This window comes from Crinia signifera, chromosome 4 (genome assembly GCF_055691185.1).
Source record: "Crinia signifera chromosome 4, ASM5569118v1, whole genome shotgun sequence".
NCBI classification, from domain to species: domain Eukaryota; kingdom Metazoa; phylum Chordata; class Amphibia; order Anura; family Myobatrachidae; genus Crinia; species Crinia signifera.
The window spans coordinates 232,189,680-232,213,446 of NC_139220.1; the positions used below are offsets into that span (position 1 = coordinate 232,189,680).

The 23,767-nt window shown below is 41.7% G+C and overlaps 1 protein-coding gene across 3 annotated transcripts in view; it reads right to left on the minus strand.

Annotated features, from left to right (window-relative positions):
• ATP8B4 (ATPase phospholipid transporting 8B4 (putative)) overlaps positions 1 to 23,767 on the minus strand; it is a 229,095-nt gene that overhangs the window by 142,174 nt on the left and 63,154 nt on the right. For all 3 annotated transcript variants that reach the window (XM_083183964.1, XM_083183963.1, XM_083183965.1), the window contains 2 exons: positions 16,061 to 16,174; positions 13,815 to 13,913 (listed from right to left, as the gene is read on the minus strand). In XM_083183964.1, coding sequence (XP_083040090.1) covers positions 13,815 to 13,913; positions 16,061 to 16,174 — 213 coding nt within the window. The remainder of the gene's footprint in view (positions 1 to 13,814; positions 13,914 to 16,060; positions 16,175 to 23,767) is intronic.

Consider the following 23,767-nt stretch of genomic DNA (forward strand, 5'->3'; position numbering starts at 1 on the left):
GTACCGCCGCCCCTCGCGGGCTCGCTGCGCTCGCCACGCTTCGGGTTGGCGTGGATCGTGGGGTGGCGTTAAAAATTGGGGGGGACATTTAAGGGTAAATGGGCCCTGTGGCCCATTTAACATTGATTCCTATGGCCAAATCGGGTCCATTGAGCCATTTAACAGTAAAATCGGGTCCATCGCGCCTTTTAACATTGATTCCTATGGGAAATTGGGAGCATCGCGTCGCGGGCATCGCGGGTACATTTATGGCCGGCCGCGACGCGACCGACACGATTTCCATGTTTAACATGGGTTTCAATGGGAAATCGCGGTCATCGCGTCGGTCGCGTCGCGGCCAGACATAAATGTACCCGCGATGACCGCGACGGGCGCCCAACTAAGTAAAGAGTACCGGAATCCCTGTCTACCCTAAAAACCAAGTGGGAGGCGGATGTGGGTAGCTTGGAGGCGGAGGAGTGGGAGGAGGCACTGGCATCGCCACGACAGGCCACGGTTTCTGCAAGATTCCAACAAGTTCAACTATTTATTTTGCACAGAACATACTTGACCCCATGTACTCTGGTTCGATTTGGTGGTCGAGCCTCCTCGGAATGTCCAAAATGTCGTTCCCCACATGGGAACCTATGGCACCTCCTCTGGGACTGCCCCCTGGTTAATTCTTTCTGGGCTGCGGTCAAATAAACGATTGTCTCAACTGGGATATCTGAGCAGGCTTTGACACCTAAACTGTGCATACTGGGAAGCAAAGAAAATACCCCTCTGACTAATGTAGAGGGCCAATATGTGATTAACTTATGCTCCCTAGCCAAGGTCATAATAGCCAGGAATTGGATGTCTAGCTCTGGGCCTACGCTGGTAGAGAGAAAAAAATGTTGCACCAAGAATGACTATGAGCTTTGCATCATTCTGTGCTCTATATTTTGCCATGCAGTGTATAAATGGATTTTATCAGCACTACATAAGGCTCTGTTGGACACTGACACTATTACCATGTTGTAAATTAGCTTTAATGCATTGTGATTTGTATATAATCATATCTACATCTGCTCGGTGAACGCGCCTCTTCTGGGCAGAATGACTAGGAAGCCCTACATGGTTGTGTTCTGAATTCAGGCAGTCAGAAAGACGATAGCCAGATGATCCCCGATGATCCCGGCACTTTTTTGTATTTTGTATTTTATAGCTAGCCGTAATTCCAATCCTAATCCCAATCCTAATCCCACCCTCCCTTCCGCAGTTTAACCCTAACCCTATTGGCCTCCCCCCGAGAGCTGGACGGGGGGAGGCCAAGAGCCAAGCAGAGGAAGCCCAGAGCCGGGCTGCAGGAGAATACAAAGAAACAAAAAACATACAAATGCTTGGGCAGCCGCTGATTGGCTGAGAGAGCTCAGATCGTATAGTGTATTGACTGGGGGATTTCTATATATTTCTGCATGTTTTCATTCAAAAAGCTGCTCTATTAAACATGTATAAAATAATGTTAACAATTATGAATGAGCGTTCTTTCATAATTGTTAGCCCACTATTTAAAATGATCGACATTTTGACCCCTTGGGATCCCACCGTTGGCACGGTGATTAGGGTTCAGACTGCATTCCACCCTACAGTCTATCTGTAGCTGCAATTATAGATTGTACCATAAAGTCAGTTGAGGGAGATTTTATGTTCTGACTGGGACAGCTGTGTGTTATGATCATTCAGAACACTTTAAAAAAAAGTCCCTAAAATCTGAAGCTATAAAGTTTACCAATTCTATTTTTTTTTATAGTACACAAAGGCTCAAATAAGTAAATATACATTTGAAAAAACAAGAATAATTTACTACTGAAAGCTAGTTTACATATAATCCCCATTGCATAACTTATTTTAAGAGTTTTCCCCTCATTTTCAAATCTTCCTGTAACACATCCATCCTGGTGCAATGTCACACAAATGTGTCCTGGAACACTTGCTGGGAATTGTGCTTTCATTTTGTTCACTGTCCAACTCTCTTTAACCCAAGACTGCTAGTAAAAAAGCAATGCATCTAGTGCCCTCCAGTGGCAGCATGCAGACAAATTCAGCATGATAGAGTAGTGGAAGTTTCTCTCTATTGTAGGAAGTACTAAAGTTTCTTATACCCAAAATCTGTGTCCAAAGCACTCCAGCGGGGCCAGATTAAGGGCCTAATGGGCCTGGAGCTGGAAACGTTCAAGGGCCTATTATGAGAAGTGGAGGAAGTGATATTGATGCCATGTAGTAGAGCCCATACACTATACGCCCTTATGTCTCCCTAAATTTATAAAAGTACAAAAATTGCATAAATAGGAATGTAATTTTAATACTTATGATGGTTCTTGTGTAGTTTCACAGCGCAAGCATGGCGCCGTGCTACTTCCGGGTTGGGTACGCTCGCCAAACTATCTAAAATAAAGTAACTTAACTCCATGCCAACGTGGATAGTTCATACCCCCACTATCCACATTGGCATGGAGTTGATTTTAGATAGCGTGGCAATCGTATCAAGTACTGTACCCTTATGATTTATGGCCAAAACATGTGGCAGAGTGGTGTCTGTCTGGTGACCATTATACTGTAATAATGATGGGCCTATTTTTATGCAGATGCCCAGTGTGTATGGAACCATACACATTTTTCTTTTAGCTAGAATAAAACAGTAGGCTGGCATACAGTAGCATTATGGATTGTGAAGGCATGCCTCCATATTAAATGGTATATTGTTGGGTGCTACAGCGCTGCCTATATGTAATTGATTGTGTATGTGTGAGTTGTCTAAAGAATAGATGATCACTAGCTTACAAATAAATAAAACCAGCTTTTATTACCCGAACCTTTCTCATCATCTATTCTTTAGACAACTCACACATACACAATCAACTACATATAGGCAGCGCTGTAGCACCCAACAATATACCATTTAATCTGAGAGAGATTGGGATATCTCTATAAGCTTCAGCTGCGCCTCAAACCAACACAACAGAAAGCGAGCGCAGTGCATCATTTCCAATTTTTCATGCCTCCATATTAATATGGAGGAGTCTGAAGACATGGGTGACCTGATTTCAGAAAATTCCTCCACAGGGAGCGCAGTCACTAGCCTCAAATCTCCTCTACAAATGTGGGAGAACAGAGGGGTAACAATACGCTCAACACTTAATTTACATATACATATATTACATACATATTGAATATATTTTTTTTTATTTCATGTACATACAGTGTTTATAAACAATAATGTTTCATATTACTTAGCGCACATTCTCTGTGGGGAGACTTGCTTAGCACACAGTTACTGCAGAAGTGATTTCTGAACTCCCAGTACAATGGAGGAATATAGGTTATAATATGAAGGACATTGAATTTGTGGTTGGCATCCTATAGCAGACATAGATAGTGGCTAGTTAATGGCAAAATTATATGGTAGACACATCATAGCTGGCATAATGTGTGGAACTCTGGGATACTGCTTCACAGGAAGAGGAGCAGCAGAACACGAGGACATGCACTGAAACTAGAGGGAGGAAGATTCAGGGGAAATTTGAGGAAGAATTACTTCACAAAAAGAGTAGTAGATAAGTGGAATAGCCTCCCATCAGAGGTGGTAGAGGCAAATACAGTAGTACAATTTAAACATGCTTGGGATAGGCATATTGGTATCCTTACACAAAAATAAGGATCAAATATGGTTTGAGGTAACATGTTTAAAAAAGGGGCAGACTAGATGGGCCAAGTGGTTCTTATCTGCCGTCAAATTCTATGTTTCTATGTTTCTATTAAGCAGTATTATATTTATCACTGGAGATTGATTAGTCCATTATCAAACTGACCACTGGCATAACCAGCTGTGCAGTTAATTACATAGGGGAAACTGATCGCTATCAGCCTAGGCTGTTATTGCTACAGAGCCAACACAGATTGGCTAAAGGAGCTTCTTGGACTAAAAAAACATAACTCTTACCTGCTAACAGTTATTCCCAGGCCCACAGAGAGAAGACTACAATGGAATAGCACTTCATGTTATTATGTTTGGATCAGTGGGTCTGATCACATTAGTGCAACTCTTGCTCTAAAGTAGATGATTGGTATTTTGCACATGCACCATATGGGTCTGCGATGGCGAAAGTAGATCAACAGCTGACTTTTAGTGATTGACAGTCTGATTCTGTTTCAGGGTGAAGAGGGGGAAAATGTCTCCAAAATGGAGGGACACCACCTCTGTTACGGGGGTGTGATGGGGCCAGGACCAACACTGGAAGATGAAAACTTCCTGGCGGCTTTGTTGAATCTGCAGTTGTTGGCTTGCATGACCCCATACAACACATAGTCAGCCAAATGGCATCGGAGGAGATCCAATGCTGTGTCCACAGATGAAGCATGGATCACTAATGCAAGCAGGAGGCCTTTACTTATGAGGTGAATCAATAAGTACTGTACTTGTGTTTTAAGACAGGTGGCGTTGCTATGGAAAATTGCAATTTGGCAGCAACAATTCCAGATGAGGAAGCTGGTGCATTGTCGTGGTGGAAAAAAACTAACCTATGAATCAATCTGAAATTTGGTATGGCGTTCAAACACAGGTATTTATTGATCCACCCTCGTATATCAGATGCCTCCTGCTGCATTTACATATTAGTGCTATCATTGATTCCATGTAAGCAGCAGCAACAGCACCTGGTACTATGGTAATAGTAAGTAAAGCTTAAGCTTGAAGGATGGGAGAGGATGAGCACATTTTGGCAAACTTGTTTAGAAATCAGTAGTGAAGTAACAAAGTTCAAGGTCATTCTATTTTTCTGTTATAGGAGGGTGACCCGATCAGCATAGATTCAATAAAGGAAAGAAAAGAACTGCTTTTAATTAGTAATGGCTGTTCAATATCAGCTTATTGAGCTATATGAAATTTGAAGTTTCCATACATAAAGACGATTTCTAACATAAAAAATGTGAAAACCTGGGTGACGAACTGACCACCAGCACTGGTAACAGGGCCTCCCACTTCTCAGACATTACAACTTACTTATGGACAGAGCAAAAACCTGGCCTGCACGACTTGCATTTGTGTCAACTCACCTGACTGCTGATAACATTTCTAGGTGCACAATAACTTTTTGGAGAATGCAAACACCCCATAAAATCAATCTGTGTCTGCATTAGTGAATACTTGGCAAAGCATGCAAAGTGAATACAATAAAAACATGACTACATACAGTAGGTGACACTCAATTTCAAAGTATTTTTGGGAAAATACTACTTGTTCTTAAATCTTTAACAAGAGTAAAAGAGACATCAGAACTTTCATTATTACACATGTGTTGGTTTTATTACATAGCTCAACACATACTTAGTGCAACTGGAAAATACAAAATAAATGTGTCGTATTAAAAGAAAAGCTATTGTGTTTCCAGTTATCAGTGACCCTGTGAAAACTCCTTCGGTGGAAGAAAACCAATATATATATATAAAGAGAAACCTATGGGCCAGATGTAATGCGAGAGCTTTTTTGTTAACGGGGCAGTCATTTACAAGGTAAAGCCAGTCCTTGGTAAGTGACAGCCCCTTAAAAAAAAACCTCTGCTGTACCTCTTGTACTGATTTCAGACATTGCCAATTAAGGTTCCTGAACTGGCATAGGTGCATAGACTGTTTCTTCAATTTCCAGTCCTTGGTTTTACCTGCATCTTTGATATTACTTCCGTCCCTTTGAACTCCTTTTCCTCCCATCCCAACTTACTTTCTTTGTTTATTGACATTTACTGGAGGAGATGTGCTGATGGGAGGAGACGCGCTGACGGAGATGTGCCGAGAGAGGAAGCCGATAGTTGGAAGTGCAGGGGGGACGAGAAAGCCGGATGCATGTGTACGATCGCGTGCAGGAGGAGGAAGCAGAGCCGGGTCTCCGGGCGGGAGAGCAGAGCCGAGCTGGGCAGAGCTGAGCCTGGCCAGGTAGGGTGCCGGATGTCAGGGTGCCGGGTGCTGACAGGGTTCCTGGTGTCAGACTGAACAGAGCCTGGCACGTGTGGACAGAGCGAACGCCAGGCCGGGCATCCAGCGGAGGGGAGTGCAGAGAGTGCAGGAGCCTAACAGAGGCAGGCACTGGCGCAAGGGGTGCCAAGGAAGACTGAAAATAGCCTGGAGCCAGGACCCAGGCCACAGGTGGAGGTCGGACGCCGGGTTGCAGTGTGTGAGCAGCATTCCGCAGGGAGCCGAGTCCAAAGTCGAGTGGAAGAAGCAAGCGTTAGGAGAGAAGCGAAGCGGGAAGACCAGGATACTGCCAAAAATAGCAAGTATAAGATAACTGTAGCAATTTTGCTACAGTACTGTATTGTATTGAATTGCATTGAATTGTATACATAAGCTGTTCTCTCTGTCTCTTTGTTTTCTTCTCTTCCGTTTATTGTAATTATTGTATATTGTGTTAGTCTGTCTTTCCTCTTTCTTTAGCTCTATATTATTTATTTATTTGTATTCTATTTTAACACGGTATAGGCGTATAGGTGCCCACATAGATCCCCTTCAGTAGCATAGCCCCCGGATAGAATCCACTCAATAGAATAATATAACATCATATAATATAGTATAATATATTAAGCATGGGTCCTCAAACTGCGGCCCTCCAGATGTTGTGAAACTACAAATCCCAGCATGCCTTGCCACAGTTTTGCTATAAAGGAGTGTTAAAACTGTGGCAAGGCATGCTGGGATTTGTAGTTTCACAACATCTGGAGGGCCACAGTTTGAGGACCCATGTATTAGAGTATATCGCACCCCCTTAACTAGCTTACGTAGCTGTAGTACTCACCCTAAAAAGACCATGAGTGGAGTAGGCAATCTCACTCAGTGCGTATCTTGCCAGATGTATGTGCACTTGGATCAAAAGATCCCGGGTGAATACATCTGTGTGAGGTGCGTAGAGATGACTGCTTTGGAAGCCCAGATTTCTGATCTAAAGCAGACTGTCAAAACTCTGAGGGACATTGCCAAATTAGAAGAAAGCTTCCGCCTCACGGTGGAAACTTTGGAGGATCAGGGGGAGCCAGCTAACTGGGTCACAGTCAGAAGGGGTAGTAGGTGGAGGAAGAGGCAGGCTAGTGCTGATTTAACAAATCCCAGTAGATTCCCCAGACTGGATGAAACTACTGCGAGTGTTACTTCAAAACTGTTTGGGCTGGATGTGACCAGTACCTCTAGCATCCAGGGGACTGGCACATCAGGCTTAGTGGGGGCTAGGGACTCAGGGACAAAGACAGATGGTGGTGGTAGGGGATATTATCATCCGTAAGATAGATAGGGCAATCTGCTGCCGGGACTGCGATAGTCGTACAGTCTGTTGTCTTCCGGGTGCTCGGGTACTGCACATCACGGACCGGGTGGTCAGATTACTGGGGGGCTGGGAAAGACCCAGCGGTCATGGTGCATGTTGGCACAAATGACCAAGTTAGTGGCAGGTGGGGTGTCCTCAAAAACGGTTTCAGGGGCATAGGATGTAAGTAAAAAGCAAGGACATCCAAGGTAATTTTCTCAGAAATATTACCTGTACCATGCACTAGTCTAGGGAGACAGAGGGAACTAATGGAGCGTAATGCGTGGCTAAAGGGATGGTGCAGGAAAGAGGGGTTCAGGTTCCTAGAGCACCGGTCGGACTTTTCAAATAGGCACAAACGGATTACACCTGAATGGAAAGGGGGTGGCGGTGCTGGGAGGCAGGATGGTTAGAAGGTTGGAGGAGTCTTTAAACTGGGCATGGGGGGGGGGGGGGACAAATAGAAACTATGGGCATGAAAACCAGAGCAGTGAGGAACGGGTAAACAAGAGCCTGGAGGTTGGAGAAGGGGGGTTGGGGAGAAAAACTAGATTTAGTAAGAAATCTGTAGCACACTTAGAACACAATCACACCTTAACGAAAATAAAAAAATAGTAAAGTAAACTGGAATGCTTGCTGGCTAATGCCAGAAGCTTGACAGGAATAATTGGTGAACTGGAAACTGTGGACACAAGGGACGATTATGATATAATTGGTATAATAGAAACTTGGTGCAATGAGTCGCATGATTGGGCTCTAAACATGGAGGGATATACTCTCTTCAGAAAAGACAGAGAAAATGGAAGGGGCGGGGGGTGTGCCTTTATGTAAGAAATAACTTAAAACCGTGTGAGAAGGAAATGAGTTCAGGGATGGACGAGGATAATACTGAGGCTGTGTGGGCAGAGATAACTGAAAACAACAACAAAAAAAATACAATTTTAATAGGGGTGTGCTACAGACCGTTGAACTTTAATGAAAGGGATGAGTCTCTACTGTTAAACCAAATAAAAAAAAAAATCGGCAGATCAGGGGCAGGTACTAATTATGGGAGATTTTAACTATCCAGACATTGATTGAACAAATGAGTCATGTAAGTCAGAAAAAGGCAGAGGGTTCATAAACTTACTCAAGGACCAGTTTATCACACAATCGGTAGAAACTCCAACTTGAAACGAGGCACTATTTCAGGGGTGGCCAACCCGCGGCTCGCGAGCCGCATGCGGCTCTTCATTTCATTATGTGCGGCTCGGGCTGTTGGGCAGCAGTCACATGGATCGCAGCAGCGCCGGTATCTGGGACGCGGCTTCACTTGTATGTAGTGAACCGGCCGGCCCCCGGCGCATACGCTGTAACACTCCGGCGCCATTTACAGGCTACTGCTGCGCAAGCAGTAGTACTGGAGCCGCTATCAGCCCAAGCACCGCAGCGCAACCACCCTCCCCACGGAAATGTCAGTCCCCTGTCTCTCCCCTCACGCAGCCCAGCCGGATCCTCCCTTCTCCAGCAGCCACGCCTGCCCTGCACTGACCATGAGGGAAAGCCGTCCTCTCCCCCAACCCTGCCTGCACCGAATATAAAGGGAAGCTGCATTAGGCCTGCCACCTGCTCCCGCACAGGGATGAGTTCGCTGAGCCTCCAGCCAGCACCATCCAGAAGTGCAGTCATCCACTCTGTGTACCCTTTTTGCTGTCCTCCCCGTCGCCCTGTGAAGAGATCCACGGGCCTCATTGTACTGACAGTCTTCAGGCTGTAGCTTCTGGTAAGTGCCCGGAGAGCCACCTACCCCCTTGTGTGCATATGTGTGTAACTATATCACCCCTACCCTCTTCATCTGTGTGTAACCCCCCCCCTACCATCCTAATCCCCTGTGTTACCCCTTGTAACCCTTTTTATGTGTGCATGTGTGTGTGACTCCCTGTACCCCACAACCCCTGTGTGTCAAGCCTTCCCCATATCCTTCCTCTGTGTGTGACCCCCCCCCCCCTCATCCGTGTGTGAGACACCTTCTCCCCCTATCACCTTATACCCATTGTGTGACCTCCTGCACCCCATTCCTGTGTATGACCCCCCTGTAGCCCCCTACCAATGGGTGAGACACTCTGCCCCCCCCCCCCTGTATGAATTGTGAACACCTACAAGTTTAAATGACTACTTGCCAACAAAAAAATAAGTCCAAATAATTTAGTAGCGTTCAAACCTCAAGTAAAAAAAAACAATGCTACTAATTTATTTGGACTTATTTTTTTGTTGGCAAGTAGTCATTTAAGCTTGTAAAATATCTAAAAAGGGTTTAGAAGTCATCACTACTAAACCTAATGCCACACAAGGTCCTACAAATGTGCTAAAGGCGTGAACACAAAAAGCCATTTAAAAATGGGGCGTGGCCTTTCAGTATCTAGGTCACGCCCATTTTTGCCTGGAATCGGCTCTTAGTCTTACCATACCATATTTTTTGGCTCTTTGCCTCTGACTGGTTGGCCACCTCTGCACTATTTGATTTAGTGTTAACAAACAACATAGATCTAGTTTCAAATACCAAAGTAATAAAACACCTAGGGAACATTGACCACAACATGGTCTCACTCAAAATCTACTTCTGCAAACTACAAAATACAGGACTGGCTAAAATATAACATTTTAGAAAAGCTAGCTTCAAATTATTCAGGGAATCTTTAAAATAAATTGAGTGGGAAGCATTATTTGAGGGGAAGAATGCAGGGGAAATGTGAAAAACACTTAAAAATGTGCTCGAATCACTAACAACTAAATACATCCCAAAAAGCAATAAAGGTAAATTCAATAAGAAAAAGCCATCATGGTTGGATAAAAAAGAAAGGACAGCAATCAATAATAAGACAAGAGCTTTTAAATTTTATAAGGATAACGTGAATGACGAGGCATTCAGCAAATACAAAGAATTAAATAAAATTTGTAAAAGGGTAATCAAAATAGCTAAAAGGGAAAATGAGGAGGGCATAGCCTCAGAGTAAAACCAACCCCAAGAAGTTTTTCAAACACATCAATAGTAAACGAATAATTAAAGAGAACATTGTCCTTTTAAATTAAAGAGAACCAATATTGATGGTAAAAGCTTTACAGAGGATAAGGAAAAAGCAAAACTGTTAAACAAATTTTTATCATCAGTGTTTACCAGGGGAGAACAGCCAGTGGAACTTACAGGTACCACAAATGAAACGAGCAAGCCAGCTCTTAATATTACTTTCACGACAGATGAGATAAAATTGCGGCTCAGCAAAATCAAAACAAACAAATCACCAGGCCCAGATGGGATTCATCATAGGGTACTAATGGAACTAAGGGAGAAATTAGCAACCCCACTGCATTACATTTTCGATAACTCACTTACATCGGGTAAGGTACCAAAAGACTGGAGATTAGCTGAGGTAGTGCCAATATTCAAAAAAGGAAAAAGGGATGACGCAGCTAATTACAGGCCTGTTAGCTTAACATCAATAGTGGGTAAATTATTTGAGGGATTTTTAAGGGATAGTATCCAAGAATATTTAGATCCTCATAGTTTAATTAGTATCAACCAACAATCGTTCATGCCAATCAAATTTACTAGGCTTCTATGAGGATGTCAGCAAAAATCTTGATAATGGAAATGCGGTAGATGTGGTCTTCTTAGATTTTGCTAAGGCCTTTGATACAGTGCCACTCAAGAGGTTGATAAACAAAATGGAGAAACTGGGACTAGGGGTAAGAATTTGTAGAGGGAACTGGCAGTGTAATAGAGAACAGAGATTGATTGTGAATGGCGCAGAATCAAATATGATACCAGTACTAAGTGGAGTGCCACAAGGATCGGTACAAGGGCCCATTATATTGAACATATTTATTAATGATATTGGGGTGGGAATACTCAGCAAAGTTTCCATCTTTGCTGACATCACAAAATTGAGCAGAGTAATTACATCAACCGGGGATGTTGCGCTTCAGAACGATCTTAATAAACTAGATGAATGGGCAAAAAAGTGGAAAATGAGCTTCAATGTGGATAAATGCAAGGTTATGCACCTGGGGAGGCATAACCAATGTGCTAGTTATAACCTAAGTGGGGAGGCATTGGGTAATTCAGAACCTGAAAAAAATTGGGGTGCAGTGCTCAATGTCATATAGCAACAAACAAGGCAAACAGAATACTAGCATGTATAAAAAGGGGTATGGAAACTAGGGACTCAAAAGTAATTATGCCACTGTACAAAGCATTGGTTAGACCACATCTTGAATATGGAGTACAATTCTGGGCCCCGCACTATAAGAAGGACATCATAGAACTGGAAAGAAGAGCAACAAAGCTAATAAAGGGAATGCAGAATTTAAGCTACGAGGACAGATTGAACAAATTGGGACTATTTACGCTACAAAAGAGGGGGACTTGCTTAACATGTACAAATATATCAGGGGCCAATACATGGAACTGTCAAGCACCCTTTTTACTACAAGGAAGGACTCAGAATAGAAGAAAAAAGATTTTATTCTCTTAGAAGTAAAACATCTTTCATGGTCAAGGCAGCCAAACTATGGAACTCTCTGCTTTGTGAGGCAGTGTCGTCAGACACAATAAATACAGTTAAAATAAGGTTAGACCAACATTTATTTGCTAAAAAAATCCAGGGGTACAAATAAAAATAACAATCTGTCTTTAAAATATCAGTATTTACTACATTAAACAAGGGTTAAGCTAATAAACCAAGGTTGAACTAGATGGACGCAAGTCTTTTTTTAGCCTTAACTACTATGTAACTATTTTAATCCCGGCCTATCCTCCTGATGACGGTGGCTTGCGCGTGCCCCTTTCTGATATTCAATTAAAAATTAGTTTCCTAGGCAAATACTTTTAGATATCTACAGTTGTTATTCTTTGGGTAGTAATTAATGTGGCCGGCGAGGGGGTTAAACAGCGAGGATTGCAGAAAACCAGCGATCCTCGCTGTTTCACCCCCTCGCCAGCCGCTTGCCCTATTCAACGTTCTGGGAAAATCCTCTCAGTCACAGGACGGCGAGAATTCCCCAAAACAGCGGCTAATGCAGAAAACCCGCTGTATTTAGCCGCGAGTCTCGCTGCTTCTGGAGCCGCATACGCCAATTCCCCCTCGCTTAAAAAAAGGAATGAGGGGGAATTGGCGTATTAGGGGGGTGAGTTGAATACTGATAGGGTGAGTGGTGACAGCGAGCAGGAAGCCCTGCTCGCTGTCGCCGCTCGCCCATGGCATTAAATACACTCCTTTGTCACCTCCATACCTTAACCTCCCTTGTATCTCTTTATGACCACAGACGGATGAATAAAGGAATTATCTATCTGCTGTATAATCTTCTTCTCTTCTCTAAACAGTCCCTGCTTCCAAACTATGTGCTCCAATGGGAGATGCATATTTTGCAGATGACACAAAGGTATGCAACAGAGTAGACACACCAGGAGGGATAAAACAAGTGATTGATCTAGGTCAGTGCTTCCCAACTCTGATCCACAAGTACCTCTAACAGTTCAGGTTTTCAAAGTCACCCAGCCCCTGCATTGTATATCACCAACTGTCACATTTTAAAAATCCACAAGTGACCTGGAAAACATGTACTGTTGGGGTACTTGAGGACCAGGTTTAGGAACCACTGATCTAGGTAGATTACAGGAATGGTCAAGAGCATGACAATTACAGTTTAATGCCAAAAAATGCAAAATCATGCACTTGGGCTTCAAAAATCCAAAGACTAAATATAGTATAAATGGCACTATAATGTAAACTACTGAGGAAGAGAGGGATCTAGGTGTCACTATTTCAGGGGACTTAAAGGCAGGTAGGCAATGTAACAAAGCAATGAAGAAGGCAAGTCAGATTCTTGGTTGTATAGGGAGAGGAATCAGCAGCAGAAAGAAAGAAGTAATAATGCCACTGTATAGGTCATTGGTACGACCTCATCTAGAGCACTGTGTTCAGTTCTGTAGGCCATATCTCCAGAAGGATATAAATACATTAGAGACTGTACAAAGAAGGGCAACTAAATGGTGCATGGTCTACATCACAAAACTTACCCGGAAAGACTAAAAGATCTTAATATGTATAGTTTAGAGCAGAGAAGGGAAAGGGGGGACATGATAGAAACTCTCAAATATATCAAGGGTATTAATAAGGTACAGGTGGGAGACATTCTTCACAGAAAGAGGAGCAACAGAACACGAGGACATGCACTGAAACTAGAGGGAGGAAGATTCAGGGGAAATTTGAGAAAAAAATTATGTCACATCAGAGGCGGTAGAGTTAAATACAGTAGAGCAATTTAAACATGCTTGGGATAGGCATATTGATATCCGTACAAAAAAATAAGGATCAAATATGGTTTGAGGTAATATGTTTAAAAAAGGGGCAGACTAGATGGGCCAAGTGGTTCTTACCTACTGTCAAATTCTATGTTTCTATGTATCTGTACTTTGCATTATAAATAATTCTGAAAATAATTAGCAAAGAAACAAAATAGAGAAATCACTTACAAAGTCATCGGTGGCATCTTTTACAGCAGTGATGGTCAATACAAGAACTAAAGGCACAATGGTAGTAAACCATGACAAGGAAGAGATTTCAGGGATTAGCTGTAAGGAGGACACAAAGACATTCAGTTAGCATAACTAAAGCAAAAAAAGACATGGTTCCCCCTGCATAACTAAAGCAGGCTTAAAAGAATAACATTGTGATGCACATGGTCTAAAAGGTTCTTCAACAAGCCCACAAGTACTGTATCACAAAATCTACTCTACACACTTAAATCCAGATACTTACTACAATTTCAAATGCCACTTAAGATATTAAAGATCTATGTGGCTGCAATTTACAGCAAATATGAAAAAGAAAGATGGTCCCTATGTGAGTTGCTTACAGGATCTCTGTGCCGACAATGCCAGCAGTCAGAAGGCCAACCCGGCATCCCGACAGCCACGATCCCAACAGTTTTAGGTGTAAGTAAGATAACCTTCTCTCTGACCTCCCCCTAACTCTACCCCTCACCCCAAAGATTAAACCAAACCCTCCTTCCCTGCAGCCTAACCCCACTTCCCTGCAGCCTAACACTAACCCTTTTCCCCACAACCTATCCCTAACTGACCCCTGATAAAAATATCCAACTCCCTACAGAGGTCCTGTCCTCGGCACTTCCCCAGAATGGCAGTGACATCTCCACAGTCATGTAGACTAGACATGTATGTGGCTATTCAATCACTTGGGATCAGTAGATTTAAGGATCTGTTTTTATTATGAACACATACCATACATCTTATCATTGATTAGAGATGCTATCCAACAGTGTGGCTAAAAAGGAACTGTTGCATTGGCATTATGTTGGGGGCTGTATAGATTCAGTATATTCTGCGCCCAAACAGATTTGAAGCCACAAATACAAATTGAATAAACAACAACAACAACAACAATTGAATGGTCTGCAATTCCCTTACATATTTAGTGGTGCTTGGAAGTTTGTGAACCCTTCAGAATTCTCTGTATTTCTGCTGAAATTTCTCCTAAAACTAAAGGGGTGTACACACGGAGCAAATTTGTGCTATTTTCTAAGCAATCTGACTAGATTGCTTAGAAAGTAAGCACAGATCTCTCTGTGTGTATGCTCCGAGAGATTAAATATCTCTTGCTAACTAAGTCAGTGCATGCAGTCACAATCTAGTCAGATTGCTTAGCAAAGGACTGCAAATCTCTCTGTGTGTACAGAATGAAAGATACTGATCACAATCTCTCATTCTGAACCATTACCCTGACTTTTTTTGCTTAAGCAAAATTGCTTAGCAAAATCACTTAGCACAAATCTCTGCATGTGTATGTGCTCCCCATGGGAGATCTTGACACCAGCAAAATAGCTTAGCAAAATAGCTTAGCAAAATTGCTTAGCACAGATCTCTACGTGTGTATGCCCCTTAACTCAGATTTTCATACAATTGCTAAAAGTAAATAAAGAGAAAACAAAATAAACAAAACTTAAATGTGTTACAAAATGATGCAATATCATATATGTATGAGTAGATAAAGTATATGTAGCTTTGCTTTCAGTATCTGGTAGGACATTCTTTGGACAAATGACTTGTGTGCTTTTGGGTTGTTGCCTTGCTGCATGTCCCACGTTCTCTTGAGATGCTGCTCCTGGGCCAGATGAAGCAAAACAGCCCCAAGCCATGTTACCACCACCAACACCATGTTTCACAGATGGTATCAGGTTTTTATGCTGGAAAGCAAAGTTCTCCTTTATCCAAACATAGCGCTTCACATTTAAACCAAAAAGCTCTATTTTGGTCTCACAGCGATGTTCAAGACTAATCAACAATTACAGGAAATTTTTAGGTACAGTTATTGCTGCACAAGGTGGTCATAACAGAAACTGAAAGGAAAGTTTACATACTTTTGACAGTCACAGATATGTAATATTGATATTGGATTATTATCATCAATAAAAAAAATTAGCATGTATAATTTTTTGTCTCATTTGTTTGATTTGGATATTTATCTACCTTTAGGACTTGTGTGAATATCTCAGTTAGGTCTTACACAAAATTTCAGCAGAAATATTGAAAATCCTTATGGGTTCACGAACTTTCAAGCACCACTGTAAATGTAACCCATGATTCATGTTATTTTATAAAAACATCTACTCAAGTTATTCAACAAGCAGAATGAGGATTTCACCAGAAATTAATCTTCCTGTGCCTCTATGTGTAGGGCAATAAAAATATCTTACACATACCTGTAATATCAGGAGGAAGAGAAAATATGCATTGGCAACTCGCTGGAACTGTTCAAATAAATTAATAGGCAGGAACGTGACGATATTGTACTTCGATGTCTTGATACCATTATTCTAGAAGCAGAACAACATGCAGGGTAAGTCCACTATAGAACATTGTGCAAATAAAAATATACTACTATGTGTAAAGAAAACAGTTATCTGCACTTTCATGTATCGTCTTGAATCCTTATCATTATTAAACATTTGCCCAATGCCAGTCATTATGGATATACCAGAGAGACCTGCAGGGGGCATTAGAGGATCACACTAAATTTAAGCAGAAAGCAAATCATTTCACGAAGAGTACATCAGCTTCATTATGTGTTCACAGTAATACGTAGTATGTGATGCAAGATAATGGGTGAAATTTAATAAAATGAGAGATTCAGAAAGTGAGAGATTTGGTAAGAAATCTCCTGGTTTTTTAAAGCAGCAATCATTTACACTGCAATATCAAACTAGTTTTGCAGTGTAAATGATTACCACTTTAAAAAAACCTGGAGATTTCTTACCAAATCTCTCACTTTCTAAATCTCTCATCCTATTAAATCTCACCCCTTGTCTTTACGCATTAAGCGGTTGATTCAAGTTGGGACAAATCAAAAGAATAAAGGAACAAATTTGCAAACGACACTGCAATCAATGCAAGAGGTTAACATTCATTTATGTGATTGTTTTTGCATGCAGGGTAAATCTGCTTTTGCATGTAGCCCACACATGATATATAGCTTTTATTTTTACATGGCCATTTTTAGTTAATCTAGGACATGCCCCCATAAATCTGGTCCAGCTACAGTGCAACATGGTTTTGGCACAGTGCAAAGCTACACTTTTTTTTTGCTTTGCTCCCAGTCAGATGCCAAATATAGAAACATTTTGGGCAGGACTACAAGTACTGTATTTTGAGTTTCACTAATTGATCCCGATGCGTGGCCCCGTGGCATCAAAATGGAATAGAAAAATAGACTGTGCATGCAAGACTATACTATATAGTACAGATCGGTACTGTCCAGTACAAATTAAATATGTTTTGATAGCCATTCGATTAGATTCCGATTCAATCCCAATCAAATCGCAAGCAAAATCGCACCGTGTGAACACCCCTTAAGAATTTTAGAAACAGCTACACACAACAGACATATGTAATAGGCTATTATATTAATACAACTGAAATATCACAATAATTAGGATACCTGCCTAATGGAATTTGCATTCCTCAAATATATGAATTAAAACAGACTAAAGTAAGCAATATCCAGCATTTGATATAAATCTATGTGAAAAATTGAATTTAAACAATAATACAAATATTTCAATGTCAATATAGAAGTTGAAGATTACTACAAACATGAAGAATTTATTAGATACTAGCTACCAGCCAGTCAAAATAACAGAACAATGTAACGGTTATGCCAGCGCCGGCGCATGTACACAGGCGAACGGAGCAACACTTGAATTACTCCATCGTGCACCACCTAGTAGCCACCAGTGCGTAAAACACCTGATATTCCCCCATAGAGGTGAGGAGCAACGTTAGCTTTTTATTATATAAGATTAATCTATTATACGCCTTTCACATCGCACTTTTAAAACGGTATATTGCCGTTTTTTTTTCCATTTTAAAACGTTTAAGGCTGCAATGTGAAAGTGCCAGAGTTGATTTACCGGTTAAAGTTAACCGGTATTTCAACACGGTTAAAAAGCAGAGTCCTACACGTTTTAAAGCCGTTTTTTTGGCAGTTTGAACAGCTCTATTTCAATGGCTTGAAACGTGGCACTTGGGGGTTAAACGGGTTGAATGTTTGAATGGTATTAAATGATTTTTAAAACGGTTTTCACCTGCAATGTGAAAGGTCTCATGGCTCACACCCGTTTTAAAGTCCCATTTAAGAATACCGTGTCATTATTTCTGCAATGTGAAAGCAGCTTAAAATACACATAGATAACGTTGCTGATATTTACTGGTGTAAAGTACACTAGCAATGGGATAAATATCTAAGAATCTTTAAATATTGCCGAAAACATATATAACATGAAATCAGAATGGGAGAACTTGTGGTGTGTATAAGGAACAGTCACAGGGTAAAAGCTGGGGTGATATTTAGCTAGTGTCTTCATAGAGACGGATTCTAAATATTTCTATAGCAAAAACATAAATATATTTACAAGAAGCTATTTGCATTGGATGAGCGTATATTTTACCTTTAGCTAATTATTAAGACAGTGTCTTATACATCAGTAGCAACTCTTTGTTTTTCTATTGTCAAAAAGATAGCTGGCTGTTTATAATGGTGTCACGCAGCTACCCTGAGACCAAACACATGTCAATGCACATTACAGAGCTTTGGAAAATAAGATGCTTCGCAGAAGGTTTGCTGACTGCTCGATGAGCCCAGGAGGGATCTGTCAGCTGCAAAACAATCTGTTGATCGTGCAAATAAAACTCCTCCTCTCATGTACATGGCAAGAGCTGGAGATAGGGAATGCTCCCAGCTATACAGCACAGTCACAAGGTGTTTCACAGCCAGTTCTTTATAATCGCACAATCTAATGACATTTTTTTCCCCATTATGGTCTTTAGATCACAAAGATGATTTTTTTTAAGCTTCTACTCTATTATAAGGCAATGCAGTTTTTAAATGAGTAATGGTGTGTACACACGGGTACAATGTGCATGAGATTTTGACTATATAGTCAAAATATCATAGGGATTGCATGGGTTTTTAACTCTTGCGATCCTGATGCACGTTCACGTATCGCAAGCAGAAAGTCTTGGCTGCACAGACCATATAGCGCAGATCTGCACTATATAGTCAAAGTTGTACACAGATCCCATGCATGCTGTGCGATGCGATCCCGATGTGATCTGATCGCGTCGGGATCGCATCGCACAGTACTCGTACCGTGTGTACACACCATAAGTCTAAATGCCCCAACACAATTATCTGAGGTATCGCATCCAGCCTCGCATGCGATACCTCTGCAACTGCAACATGTTATGTGACCCTAAGCAAGTGCTGCCGGATACAATAAATCTTATGTGCAGCAATTCACCTGGTTTCTCGGCCTGATCTGTCGGAATGGGGTGAAAAAGGGCCCAATTTGTATAAGTGTGAGGTTAGCATTACAGTCAGAAAAAGTAACATTCGTTGCACAGCATGAGCATATTACTAGTACTGCCTGAGTAAAACATTTACAGCACATGGGAAGAAATCAAGTATATATTGTTCCGCTCGATATCTAGTGGTGTAAAAGAGGTTCCAGGTACCATATCATCCTGCAGACACAATAAATAAATAATACTGTACAGAACCGGGTAGTTTCAGCTATCCCCACCATTTATGTGGCACATCCTACAACTCAGAGAATAGACAACTTTCAACATATTGGGCAGTATTCAATGAAAATATTCACGGCGTGCAGCGAATCCTGTTTAGGATTCGCTGCACAGTCACCGTGTTCCGGAGCCTCACTGTCCCCCTGCTATCCCCCTATTCAACGTCGCAGGGGCTCGCTGCCCCTGACGGCGAGTGGCAGGCAAGGAGATGGAAGTCTCCCTGCCTGTCCCAGAACGTATGTGGGGTGGAGGTGGGCTCCCCGGGAGCCAGGCAGCACAGGCTGCCCCCCAGGAGAGCCAGCAGGGGACCAGGTATTCACTGCACCCGATCGTGCATATGTAATGATCGGGAGCAGTGAATATATGAATATCTCATGAGCGGCTCTCGGCTCCCGGCCCCCTGCTGGCTGCTCTGTGTAAAAAATAATAATTTTTAATTAAATATATATTCATGTGCTATAAGCTATAAGCACATGAATAAAAATAGCATGCCCCTTCACAGAATAAAATTCCTGATTTTTTTACACCAAATGTAAAACAACAACAACAACTTTATTTTAAAAGTTCACTTTCCACTTCACCATGAAAAGATGGCGATTTGCTACACGGTGACACACGGCGAAAATCACTTAGAAAGACGGCGAGAAGTGCACGTTGAATAGGGCGATTCGCTTTCTGACCCAAAAAATCACCTTCCAACGCGAAAATAGCACAAATTTGCCGTGAAACAGGGCGAATTATCCTCATTGAATACTGCCCATATTGGCTCTGTATAAACACATCAGAAAAGTGTCAAGAGGTTTTTCAGCCCACATGAAGGGTCAGAGCCAGATGTATCAAGCTTCAAAAGTGATAAAATGGAGAGATAAACAGCCAGCCAATCAGCTCCTACCTGTCATGGTACAGGCTGGGCTTGAAAAATTTAGGTAGGAGCTGATTGGCTGTCTGTTTATGAAGCTTGATACATCTGGCCCTTAATATTAAACATGCCCCTCCTTTAACCTACACTACATGGATCAGGGCTGGTCAGAGTTTTGGACTTGGTGATCAACAGAATAAAAAAGTATTATACACCCCCAGATGCTCCAAATATAGATGCAAAGTGTTATGATCAATAGATTTCTGTAGTTTAGAGCCACTCAAATGTCTCCAGAACCATAATCTAATGGTAATGAACATATATATTCCCAGATGGGTGTCCAAACATTTCTGGAGCTTTTGCTCTAATATTCTGCTCTCTACCAATGTTAGTAGGTAATGATGGCCATACTTGTGCCACCACAATAGAGGCTGTTGCAAGTGATAGCCTCTGTCAGACAGCACATAAGAGCTGCACCTACTGTGGATAGTAACTCAAACCATCAGCAATGGACAAGCCTACTACTAGAACGTGAATGATATTTTGGCCATCCCTGTTAGTCTGGAAAGAAAACCTCGTCACACTGACATAATATATTAATTAAACATAATTATTTAAACCAATGTGTTGCAAGCAGTTAGTATTAATACAGCTTAATGATAGTGCATAAGAGGTGTAGAAGTCAGGGGTATACTTTATCAACCACTGACAAACTCATAATCCTTTAATATCACTCAGGACCATTTAGTCGTACACATGGCCTCATACTCCATGTTATTAAAATAGGAAGAAAACCATCCAATTATTATTGATTATTGTTAACTCCAAATCCACACTTCTTTTTACAATGATAATTCCACAATAATTTTAAATCAGAACAATAATTAGCATTGTAATACTCCCCAAGGAGGGGCCTATTTAAAAAATAAAAATAAAAAAATACAAAATTCTGAAGGTAGGTTGACAATGTCTAGATCAACAGTCAATAGTTCGACCACCATATGGTCGACATCGTCAAAAGTTCTACACAAGCAAAATGGCTACCGTCTACATGAATTTTTGAGCATTTTCTTTTTATTTGTTTGAGCTTTTTCACACTTTACCATTTACATGAACTCCGATTGGAAACGGTAAAGTGTGCCGAGCGCAGAGGTAGCGGAACGAGGAAGCTGGCCTGAAGCATGGCAAGCCATGTGAGGGGATGATGTACACTAATTTATGGTCCATGTGTCGGTATTGAGAACAACAAAATGTGAAAAACCCATGTCGACCTTTTCATAGGTCAACCTTTTCCATCCCAACATTTTCCTTGTGTTGACATTTTGTCACTGTCAACCTTGTGTATGTCAACCTAAATATACCGCACCCTAATGCAAATGTGAATTATTTATGTTTTATTAAATGCACTTTTTTCTTTATTAAATAATCAATTAATGGTGATTATTCATGAGGCAGGGATAACACAGAGAGCTGCCGACTGGATTAGGAAACGCCTAAACGGTTTACAGCCTCTATAGGAATGCCAAGCATTCCATCACCAGTCCTGCACTTATTAGTAGCCAGCAGAAGCAAAACCGCTACAATTATTATTTTCCATGTCTGACGGATGCTACTCTCACATGTATTACATAGCAGCTCCACTGAACAAGCTCTCATTGTAACTTGGCAGCTATGATTTACATCATTTCTATATGTAAACGTGCAGTTAAATAACAGACATTCGCTACAAGAGAGGTTTCACTAAAAATAGACCAAAAATAGTAAGTACTACGCTCGGTACTAGATGTGAGGTCATCTCTGAGCCAGTTTGCAGTGGCTACTGACAAGAAATAGGCAAGCGAGAAAATAGCCCCTGACTCCAGGTTGTCACCATTACTTCATTCTCTTATACATGGTCTGGGAGGAACCTTGCTGCCACCAGGAGATGTAGGAGTCTGTGAACAACCTTTCAAGCCCCAGGCCAGGAGGGTTCTCTGTTCCTCTGTTCACAGGATACAATACTGTTTTGATTACCTGAGCATTTATACATTCTAAGGGAGCAATGGCACTGTTACAAAACATAGGGCCTGATTCAGATGTGGTTGGAGTTGCTATAGCTGCTGCTTACAATGAAGCAGCATCGATCGCACTAATATGGCAATGCAGTAGGAGGCGTCATGCCTCATGCTGCATTACTGAGCTGAACTTCCACCCACAGTTAGTGTATTGATTCGTTTGTCACGCTTTAGGCAAGGTGTCTCACTCCACTACTGCTGTGCTCGACACAAATATTACCATTCCAATTATATAAAAAAAGTTTTAAAAAATTGACAACATAAAGGGCCATAATCAATGCGGCCAGGAAGGGGGTTAAATAGCGGGGATCGCCGTGAACAGGCTATACTCGCCGTTTAACCCCCACGCTGGCTGCTCACAATATTCAAGGCATAGTGGAAATTCTCACTGTCAGAGGACAGTGAGGATTCCCCCAAACTGCGAGGCTAGCGGTTAATGCAAGGAGCCCGCTGCATTTAGCCGTGAGCATCGCTGTTTTAGCGGCCGCATACACCGTTTCTCCCTCACTCCAAAAACCTAGCAAGGGGGAAATGGCATGTGCAGGGGGTCAGTTGAATACTGACCCTGCGAGCTGTGACAGCGAGCAAAAAGCATTGAATACACCCCAAATTGTGAAATACTTATGTCAACCAGATTCTGTGTTGACCATTGTCATGTCGGCCTTTTGACCATGTTAACTTAATACATGTTCACACTTTGCGACTCCAGAGGAGGGGCTGTAGCACATTTCAAAATCCAAATAAGGGAGCAGCACCAACTGCCAGTGAGTCAGTTTGGAATGGCAGTTAGTGGCAGTTGCTGTGCCTCCCCTATTTGAATTTTAATCTCTGCTGCAGCCCCCGTCTGGAGCCTTCCCTGATGTTGACTCATAGTGGTCAACACATTGACTGTTTATTACTGTCGTCCTAAAGTATGGATACCGTTCCCAGGACAAACCTTGGCAAACCTTGACAAATCTTGGCAAAGCAAAAAATGTACTCTCGGAAAACTGGTCATCCACATCCAGAAGTTGCACAAAATGCAGGTTTTGCTTGGGCAGTTTACACACAATGAGGTTTTTCCACTAAGCAAGTCAAATTGTAAATCAGAAATGTACTGGGGATTGGAGGGCATCGAATTACATCTACTGTAGGTACAGGCAAAGCAGCCGTTCAGCAGTTAAGTGAACTTAGAGATTCATTTAAAATATAAAATTATATGTAAATTCACAAAGCTTGGCATGGGAATACTGGCTTGGCAAAAGTTATGTATACATTCTACACTAAAAGCTATAAATTATAACAATCATTAACAATTAATAGCACATTCTAGGAATTCTAATTGTGACATGAGCTGAAACCCAACAGCAATAATAGCTTCTCAGTAAGTATTTAGACATCCCCAGGTTATAGATTATTCTATAGAGCCTTGGCTT